Source organism: Myripristis murdjan, chromosome 24, assembly GCF_902150065.1.
Source record: "Myripristis murdjan chromosome 24, fMyrMur1.1, whole genome shotgun sequence".
Taxonomy (NCBI): Eukaryota; Metazoa; Chordata; class Actinopteri; order Holocentriformes; family Holocentridae; genus Myripristis; species Myripristis murdjan.
In genome coordinates, this window is record NC_044003.1 from 543,593 (window position 1) to 553,592 (window position 10,000).

At 49.2% G+C, this 10,000-nt stretch overlaps 2 protein-coding genes across 6 annotated transcripts in view; both read left to right on the forward strand.

Annotated features, from left to right (window-relative positions):
* Window positions 1-4,332, forward strand: part of spint1b (serine peptidase inhibitor, Kunitz type 1 b) — a 10,076-nt gene extending 5,744 nt beyond the window's left edge. For 3 of the 4 annotated variants that reach the window (XM_030046718.1, XM_030046715.1, XM_030046716.1), the window contains 3 exons: window positions 2,212-2,271; window positions 2,606-2,823; window positions 3,980-4,332. In XM_030046718.1, the coding sequence (XP_029902578.1) occupies window positions 2,212-2,271; window positions 2,606-2,793 (248 nt within the window). In that variant the 3' untranslated portion in view covers window positions 2,794-2,823; window positions 3,980-4,332. Of the gene's footprint in view, window positions 1-2,211; window positions 2,272-2,605; window positions 2,828-3,979 lie in introns of all 4 variants that reach the window. The other variant, XM_030046717.1, reaches the window with a different exon arrangement.
* A 3,317-nt stretch (window positions 4,333-7,649) lies between these two features.
* LOC115355815 (pleckstrin homology domain-containing family G member 3-like) overlaps window positions 7,650-10,000 on the forward strand; it is a 42,479-nt gene continuing 40,128 nt past the window's right edge. For both annotated transcript variants that reach the window (XM_030046710.1, XM_030046709.1), the window contains exon 1: window positions 7,650-7,779. The gene's annotated coding sequence lies outside the window, so the exon portion shown is untranslated. The remainder of the gene's footprint in view (window positions 7,780-10,000) is intronic.

Genomic DNA, 10,000 nt, shown 5'->3' on the forward strand with positions numbered 1-10,000 from the left:
GCAGGGTCACAGGTACCGCCACGGGGTCACAGGTACCGCCGCGGGGTCACAGGTACCGCCGCGGGGTCACAGGTACCACCACGGCGTCACAGGTACCGCCACGGGGTCACAGGTACCGCCACGGGGTCACAGGTACCGCCGCGGGGTCACAGGTACCGCCGCGGGGTCACAGGTACCACCACAGGGTCACAGGTACCACCACAGGGTCACAGGTACCACCGCAGGATCACAGGTACCTCCAAGTACTGCCCAGTACTTCCAAGTACTGCCCAGTACTACCAAGGACTGCCAGGTACTGCCAAGTACTACCAAGTACTACCAAGTACTACCAAGTACTGCCCAGTACTACCAAGTACTTCCAGGCACTGCCAAGTACTGCCAAGTACTACCAAGTACTGCCAAGTACTGCCAAGTACTACAGAGTCACTAAGTATCAGGCCTGCCACGGGGTCACAGGTACTGCCAGATACTGCCAGATACTGCCAAGTACTGCCAAGTACTGCCAGGTACCGCCAGGTACTGCCAAGTACTGCCAAGTACTACCAAGTACCACAGAGTCACTGAGTATCAGGCCTGCCACGGAGTCACAGGTACTGCCAAGTACTACCAAGTACTGCCAGGTACTGCCAAGTACCACAGAGTCACTGAATATCAGGCCTGCCATGGAGTCACAGGTACTGCCAAGTACTGCCAAGTACTGCCAAGTACTGCCAGGTACTGCCAAGTACTGCCAAGTACTGCCACGTAGAAGCCTTCTTCTTCTTCTGTCGCTATTTGTGTTTTGTCCCATCGACAGCCTCCATGATATTTTCAGTCTCTGATCGGCTGAAGGCCGACTGCAGACTCCTGGCTCTTGCTGCTGTTCCCAGGTCGTTCTCCCTGCTTGCAGTGAGGGACGGCAAAAATGGAAAATTTTCTTGGTCGACCACCGGGCCTCATTAATCGGTTTATTTCAGTTAACCGAGAATATTATTTGACCGTCTGTAAAGTTTACAGACCGTCTGTAAAGTTTACAGACAGTCAAGAAGGCGTCCGTGTCCATTCTGTACCTTGGATGTTCCCCTCAGCAGGTCCAAAACCAGTTCAGACAGAAGATAATATGGAACACCCTTCATCAAGAGCCTACATGATATCCTGCTAACATTATGTAATTTACGCATGCTGCTTACCGTGGTGTAGAAGAAATCTCTCTCTCCTCATGAAAAATCTTGTCTCCAGACTCCTCGATGAGTCTGCTTGGTGGTTTTGACTCTTGCAGACTTGCAGGACAAACTTTGTTCAAACTCTCCGTGATCACCATGAGCTCGGCTCGCTTCTCCGCTCTGTCTCTACGAGCTGAGCTCTGAGCGTGATGACGTAATCCAAGCCCGGCAGAGCATCCCATCGCCATGGTTACCGTATTAAACTGTATGTGGGCTCATGACCAACTTCTTAGCTTTCAGGAACAGCTGGAATTTTTTCGATAGAGCAAACTTTACGGAAGTTACTGTATTTACAATCTGACGTGCGCATCTGTGTTGGCGATGACACGTTTGGCCTTAACCGACAAGATTATTCAGTTAAAGGTCAAACCGTCAACAACCGGTCAAACGGCCACCGGTTAGCAACACTACTTGCAGTAACCATAGCAACAAAGACACCCCAGGATTCCTTGTGAATCGAGCATGCACAGACGTGACTGAATATTCCGGTTTGGGGCGTTTTCAGATTAAGGTGTTTACATGGCACAATATTCCGGTTGGAACAGGAACATGCCAGGGGTCTGATCCGGAATATTCTCCAACCGGAATCTTACCTTAATCTGGTTCAGTGTGTTTACATGACTCACACAACCGGATTATTGAGGATATTCCAAATGATACAGAAATATGGTGTGCATGTAAACGTGCTCAGTATTTGCAGTATCACCCAGTGCTGCCATGTACTACCTGCTACCGCAAGGCAGTACCAGGTAGTACACAGTACTGCAGTACCTCTTAGTACGGTGAAGTACCAGTTAGCACCACATGGTAACATGTAGTACATAGACATGTAGTAGCAGCAGTACCATACAGTATGACGGGATCACATGGTACTAATATGTTAAACACGAGAATAAATCCAAACCTACACTCATCTCACTGTGTGTGTGTGTGTGTGTGTGTGTGTGTGTGTGTGTGTGTGTGTGTGTGTGCGTGTGTGTGTGTGTGTATGTGTGTGTGTGTCCTGCAGAGCGTCATGTGTTTGCCAGAGGAATGTTTGAGCGCTTTGAGGAAGAGGAGAGCGAATCAGGTCAGTCTGGATTCTTCACTAATGTATTTACTGTGTGTGTGTGTGTGTGTGTGTGTGTGTGTGTGTGAGTGTGTGTTCTCTGGTGTATGTTCAGTGTCGTCTGTGACCTTTGACCTGCTGGTGTCTGGATGAAAGAGTCACATTAATTAATGGCCAACAACAACGACAATAATAATAATAATAATAATGATGATGATGATGGTGGTGGTGCATTTTATTTAAAAGCTCTTTAAGAAACGTGGCAGAGTAAATCACCACTAACAGCCTGTCTGCACCATGAAGACAAAACTAATGATGAAGAGCCACAGGAAGTGACATCACTCTGCCCCTGCAGGCTCGATCGCGGTGGCCGTGATCTTGGCGGTGGCCATCTTGGCGGCGCTGGCGGTCCTGGCGTACTGCGTGCTGAAGTCCAGGAGAGATCGAGCGCGGCGAGCGGCCGCCACCGTAGCCACCACCGCCGCCGCTCTGCCAGAGGAGCAGGACACGCTGGTGTACAACAGCACCACCAAGCCCGTGTGACCCCGCCCACTTCCTGTCCCACCGCCTCCTGTTGGTGCACCGCCGTTTCCTGTTGTTGTCTTTGTGCTGTGTCGTTTCCTGCCTTCCTGCTGTTTCCTGTGCATTTCTTGTTGTCTCCGGCTGTTTCCTGTTGTTTCCGGCTGTTTCTTGTTTTTTCCTGTTTTTTCCGGCTGTTTCTGGCTGTTTCCTGTGCATTTCTTGTTGTTTCCGGCTGTTTCCTGTTGTTTCCGGCTGTTTCCTGTGCATTTCCTGTTGTTTCCGGCTGTTTCCTGTTGTTTCCGGCTGTTTCTTCTTGTTTCCTGTTGTTTCCGGCTGTTTCTTCTTGTTTCCTGTTGTTTCCGGCTGTTTCCTGTTGTTTCCGGCTGTTTCCTGTGCATTTCTTGTTGTTTCCGGCTGTTTCCTGTGCATTTCCTGTTGTTTCCGGCTGTTTCTTCTTGTTTCCTCTTGTTTCTGGCTGTTTCCTGTTGTTTCCGGCTGTTTCCTGTTGTTTCCGGCTGTTTCCTGTGCATTTCTTGTTGTTTCTGGCTGTTTCCTGTGCATTTCCTGTTGTTTCCGGCTGTTTCCTGTTGTTTCCGGCTGTTTCCTGTTGTTTCCTGTTGTTTCTGGCTGTTTCCTGTGCATTTCTGGCTCTTTCCTGTTGTTTCCGGCTGTTTCCTGTGCATTTCTTGTTTCCGGCTGTTTCCTGTTGTTTCCGGCTATTTCTTCTTGTTTCCGGCTGTTTCCTGTTGTTTCCGGCTGTTTCTTCTTGTTTCTTGTTGTTTCTGGCTGTTTCCTGTGCAATTCATGTTGTTTCCGGCTGTTTCCTGTTGTTTCCGGCTGTTTCCTGTGCAATTCATGTTGTTTCCGGCTGTTTCCTGTTGTTTCCGGCTGTTTCCTGTTGTTTCCGGCTGTTTCCTGTGCATTTCTTGTTGTTTCTGGCTGTTTCTTGTTGTTTCCGGCTGTTTCCTGTTGTTTCCGTCTGTTTCCTGTGCATTTCTTGTTGTTTCTGGCTGTTTCTTGTTGTTTCCGGCTGTTTCCTGCCTGTGTGCTGTGTGAGGTGAGCGTCCTGTCAGAGGTCAGAGTCTCACCTGGAGGCTGCAGACCTGCTGCTTCCCTTCACTCTCAGTTTGAAGGAAACGTTTTGGAGTTTCCTCCAGACGAAGAGGCTCTGACGTGTTTTTTTTGTTTGTTTTGTTTTCCTCTGCAGTGAAGCGAGCAGCCGCCGTCCTCCACGCCGCCGCCGCCACGCCGCCTCCGGAGCTCAGTCCTGCACTTTGAGGCTGAGGCTGCAGATCTTCTCCCTTCTGCTTCTGTCTGTCAGAAACTGGGACCCGGAGCTCCGTCGTGTCGCTGTCTTCTGGGAGTTTGTCGTGTTCGGTTTCATGCCTCTCCTCTGTGGCTGTGGTGCGGCTCGTCTGTCTGCTTATGCAAAGTGAAAAGGGAAAACATGTAAATGTGTGTACAGAGCTCTGTAGCTTTTTATGAAAGGACTGTAAATACTTCCCTCCAAGTGGTGTTTTTATATGTTGAAGTTTCTTAATAAAGCCCCAGGTGAGCCCAGCCGGAGGATCTGTTGGATTTTATTGAAGTGAAACGTTCAACATTCAACACACAGAAATATGACACGCTTCAGCTTCTGTGATTTAAGCACAACAACATCATGCTATAAGAATAATAATCACTAATACAGTACTAACAGTTTCACCATCAAATATTTAATAATAGAGGTTGTGAAGCCGCACCGTAAAAATCTGATTAAAGTCTTTTCACTGATTTCTTTCCTTCAATGAGAAAATGCAATTAGCAAATCAAACTTAGAAAAAACATTACAAGACATTTACATTACAGAAAAGTTATCAGATACATTTTTTAACACTTTGAAACTTGAGCAAATTCACTTGATTTCCTTCAGAACCGCGGGGGGAAAAGATGAGCAAAGGAACAAGAAATTATTAAAAGTTACAAGAAAACTGGCACCAAAAAATATTTAAATATTTTTTAAAAAATTAATAAAATAAAATAAAATAATAAAAAAAACACTAGAGAATTTGGAAAACAATAACAGAAATCAGAGGGGAAAAGTACAAAAAAATAACATGACAACTACAACAAATTAACATATTTAAGGGAAATTATTAGGCAATTTCCGCAAAATGACCTTTAAATTTCCCCTTAAATTGCTTCAAAGTGGAAAAACAATCAGCAGCAGAGGCTCCTCCTCCTCCTCACTGAAGCTCCGCCTCTCAGGTGTTCAGATCCAACAGAGAAGATCTACATGTCACTTAGACCATGTTCCCTCATGTTCCTCTGTGTTCCCTCATGTTCCTCTGTGTTCCCTCATGTTCCTCTGTGTTCCCAGATGTTCCTGCTGTTTCCTGTTTGTTGTTTTCCTCATGTCTCTTGTTTCAGTTTGTTGGTGAACAAACACACACACACACACACACACACACACACACACCCCTGAACACACTCTTCCTGTCAGCTCATGTTCGTACAATAAAGTTGTGCGTTTTGTGTGTTTTGTTTCTCGCTGGTGGGCGGAGCTCCGGCTCTGAGAGCAGTGAGCTCGTGTTGTTTTGCTCTGCTGGTCTGAGGCTGCAGGCTCAGACTCGCCTGTCAGACCCAAACAGGTTCTCTGCTCTGCTGTCAACAGCTTTTATTACACACACACACACACACACACACACACACCCTCTGAGGAATGAAGGGCGGCGCTTACAAACCCTCAGCTCTGTCAAGGACGGTCCTTTAAGTGAAACCCCCGTCCCGGTTCCTCTGCAGGTTCCAGAAGGTTCCTCTGCTCTCCTCCCAGAGCGAGCAGTGGGCTTTCAGAGCTGCCACATCACTCCTCCTCCCTTTCCTCCATTCATTCCACTACGATATGAACATGAACTTTCAGAGCCTTCACACTTTCTTCACTCCAGTTTTCCATCAGCCCAATAAAGTCCTCCACAGGAGTTTTCCTCAAAGCAGCAGCACTGTTGGCTTTTCAGGACCTTTTTGAAATAAGGGGCCCTGGTGGTGTGTTCAGGGGCCGTCTGACAACACAGTTCACGGCCATTTTCCATCAAACTGACAAGCTGAGTGATCACAGGACGAAGCAAAAACTCAAATGTCAGAATATTTCTGTTGACAGGAGCCGGACAGACAAGAAATGTGTTAACTCCAGATTGTCAGTTGAGTCTCTCAGCGATTTTCCATAAGGCACCTTTAATTTTTCTGTAAATGTACCTCTGCCTGAAAGTCAGTCTGTCAGGGCGGAAGTGACTGATGTAACTGATGTCTTTGCAGTGCAGTGCTGTGGCCAGCAGGGGGCGACACAGGTTTCTATCTGGTATCTGCTGTGAAACGTCAGCAGGCCGCTGTGGATCCCAGGGAGTCTGAGATGATCTAGAATGATTTAAAATGATTTTATTGAACCTTCTTGATAAAAGTCACTTCGATTGTTTTTTTATTTTTATTTTTATTCATTTATTTATTTATTAGTTATTTTTTGATAATTGTTTTCTAATTTTTTTTTTTTTAGATCGAAATTCACAGTTGATGTTAATTTTTCTGTAATTTAATTTTGAACATGTGATGATGATTCCTGAAGACATGGAGCTCTCTGTTCTGGCTCTGACTGCGTGTCTGCGCACCTGAACCCTCAACCGCTGTTTGAGCCACAGCTCAGGTGAGGAGGAGGAGCAGGAGGAGGAGGAGCAGGAGGAGGAGCAGGAGGGCCGGGGCAGCGGCTGGCTCAGTGAGACTACCCGCTGCCGGTCCGGACGGCGCTGCGGTGACTTCCACAAATTTTATGATTAAAAATCGAAACGCGTCAGCAGCGTGAGAGACCGCGGGTCACACACACACACACACACACGCACACACACGCACACACACACACACACACACACACACACACACACACACACACACACACACACAGGCTTTTACATGTGAGTCGTCAGCTGACTGAGCTGCAGAGTACCGAGGGGAAATCTCTATAATATCTCCATAATATCTCTATAATATCTCTATAATATTCCTAAGGGGTCTGCGGTGCTGCCCGCTCAGTTTATTGTGACCAAACTTTTCTCTGAGGGTTTTCTGGAGAGGAGGAAGAGGAGGAGGAAGAGGAGGAGGAAGGTGAAGGTGAAGGAGCAGCCTGGTTTGAAAGATGCTGCCCACTCTGAGGAAACCGGGTCCAGTGAGGGTCCGGTGAGGGTCGGGTGAGGGTCCCGCTGTTTCCTGCGGCTCTGCAGCTGCTGAGGCCCCGCGGGTTTTTTTTTTTTTTTCTTGTTGCTCTTTATTAATTTCTCACTAACTATATAAAGAAAGGGTTCTTCTCATTTAAAAAACAAACAAACTACTTGTTTTCTCAGACGATGTTCTGGTGATTTGCTCACAACATTGTTTTCTTCTGAATGGCGATGTCTCTCCAAAGTCCAGATGCTGATTTATAATCTCAGCATTTTTTAAACGTTTTTCTTAAACATTTGTGAGTTTGTGTGTGTGTGTGTGTGTGTGTGTGTGTGTGTGTGTGCGTGTGTGTGTGTGTGTGTGTGTGTTTGAGGAATTTTACCATTTTAACCTCAGGGGGTAGCTGTGTGTCTCCTCCCCTCAGACATGCCGTGGTGAAGTGTGTGATGTCTGTGGTCTGGCTCAAAAAAAGAAAAAAAAAAAAAAAAGGAAGAGGAAGAGGCGGCCGCAGGAGGGAGAGCCGTGCGGGTCCCTGTTTGCACCCGGAGCCTCAGAGTGTGGTGTCGGCTTTCAGGCTGCTGCGCCCTCCCTGTCTCAGGACGCTTTAATTTTCAAAATTAACTTTTATAGCATTTTTTAGGAGCGATGGCGCATGCGCAGTAGGGTTGGCAGCCCAGTGAACGGCGCGCACACACACACACACACACACACACACACGGAGACGCGGAGCCGAGCAGCTGGACAGTTTTCATGGGGAAACACTGAGCGGTTGGCTCTGATCGCTCCGCCCGCCGACGGGACCGACAGTTTGGGAAACTTTCCGAGGTGAGTGGCAGTTTGTGGATCTTTACGCCTCTTAGGACTTTCCTCCATCCAGAAACGAGTTGAGATCAGAGGCTGCAGCTCTGCGTGTCGGAGACCCGCCGGAGACCCGCCGCCCCGCCGGAGACGCACCGGCAGGCGGAGAGTCCTGGTCCCGTCCGGGTGCGACCGGCCCCGTTTTCTAACATCATTCCTCCAAACTGCGTGTACACGGAAGTGTGTGTGTGTGTGTGTGTGTGTGTGTGTGTGTGTGTGTGTGTGTGTGTGTGTGTGTGTGTGTGTGAGCCTGATGCGGCAGATAACAGCGTCTCTTCTAAACGCTTCAAAAGCAGCAGAAGACCAACATCGACGGAGAGTCTTGAGTCTGACGGGAGGATGTTCCTCCGTGTGTCGGTCGTCAGAGCTCCACTGAACTCCATTTAGAAACTCTCCACTTTAATAACTCCGCGTTCATTTGTAAACATTACGCAATTCTTAAAGTGTTATAGAATGAAGATGAATACTTGGTGATATTTCTCCTTTGGTGCGGCGCACACTCGCTTCCCGGCCAGCGCCTCTTCCGCTCACTTTCTACCTCTAACTGTGTGTGTGTGTGTGTGTGTGTGTGTGTGTGTGTGTGTGTGTGTGTGTGTGTGTGCGCTGCTGAAGCCCACGGATCTTCCTCCATCGCAGCTACACCGAGACGGGTTTAGCCAGCAGCTGGACCTGGGACTAAGAGTCTGCATTTTAATCTAATCCCGCCCTGGTTTGTGGTAGGTATTCATGCCGAAGGACGAAGCGGATCAAACAGCTGCAGGAAACGCGTTGATGTGGTTATGAAGTTTGTCCATTTCGCCTCAAAGCGGAGAATCTTTAACGGTGTCGGTTTGTTGAAGGGAGTTCGGTGTTGGTCTCTCCGGATCCGAGTTCATCTAATAACTAAAACCAGCGAGTTCAGTGCAGCAAAACCAGCTGCGCACAGCAGGTCCCATCCGGGCTCAGTGCTGCTGTTGTTGTTGTTGTTGTTGTTGTTGTTGTTGTTGTTGTTGTTGTTGTGACTTTAGACAAATGACACTCGAACATGTCAAGCACATGTGAACTGTGTAACAGCCTCATTGCCGCAGGAGAGCAGGATATTAAATGCATAATATGTCACTTGTCATGATGATGCAGCGGGGGTTCAACCTGGGGTCCAGGGTTAAAGGTCAGCTCAGTGATACTGGACTGATATGAATTTTTTTTGTCAGATATAGAAATCTAGCAATGATCATACTAAAAATGATAAAAATGAAATAATAATAAACCTCTTAAATAAACCACCATATTTCTGATGATTAATGTTTGTGAGCAGCAGCCTGTCAGTGGGCGGAGCCTCAGCAACATCCTGTATGATAACGTCAGGTACGAGCAGCGACGCCCCCTCCGCTTGGAGTGCCCAACATTAATATTAATTATTGATTAATAATTATCAACCTGTTGGAGGAGCAGTCAGCCGCGAGCCGCCGTCTCCCCGGACGCCTCTGTGTTTGTGTGTTGATGTGTTGTCTGCGGTGGTGGCACTGCGGGCCGTGGTCTGCAGGGCGCAGGCTGCAGGGTGCAGGAAGCAGGGTGCAAGACGCAGGGTGCAGTCTGCAAGGCGCAGGGTGCAGTCTGCAAGGCGCAGGGTGCAGTCTGCAAGGCGCAGGGTGCAGTCTGCAAGGCGCAGGGTGCGGGGCGCAGGCTGCAGGGTGCAGGCTGCAGGGTGCAGTCTGCAAGGCGCAGGGTGCAGTCTGCAAGGCGCAGGGTGCGGGGCGCAGGCTGCAGGGTGCAGGAAGCAGGGTGCAGGATGCAGGGTGCAGTCTGCAAGGCGCAGGGTGCAGTCTGCAAGGCGCAGGGTGCGGGGCGCAGGCTGCAGGGTGCGGGGCGCAGGCTGCAGGGTGCAGGCTGCAGGGCGTAGGGTGCAGGGTGTAGGACGCAGGCTGCAGGGTGCGGGGTGCAGGGCACAGGCTGCAGGGCGCAGGGTGCGGGACACAGGCTGCAGGGTGCAGGCTGCAGGGCGCAGGGTGCAGGCTGCAGGGCGCAGGGCGCAGGGTGCAGGACGCAGGGTGCGGGACGCAGGGTGCAGTCTGCAAGGCGCAGGCTGCAGGGCGCAGGGTTCGGGGCGCAGGGCGCAGGGTGCAGGGCGCAGGGTGCAGGCTGCATTCCACTGATTCTGGATGTTTGGTGCGTTCACGTTCATCAAATCAGATTCCACAGCAGAGAGAGG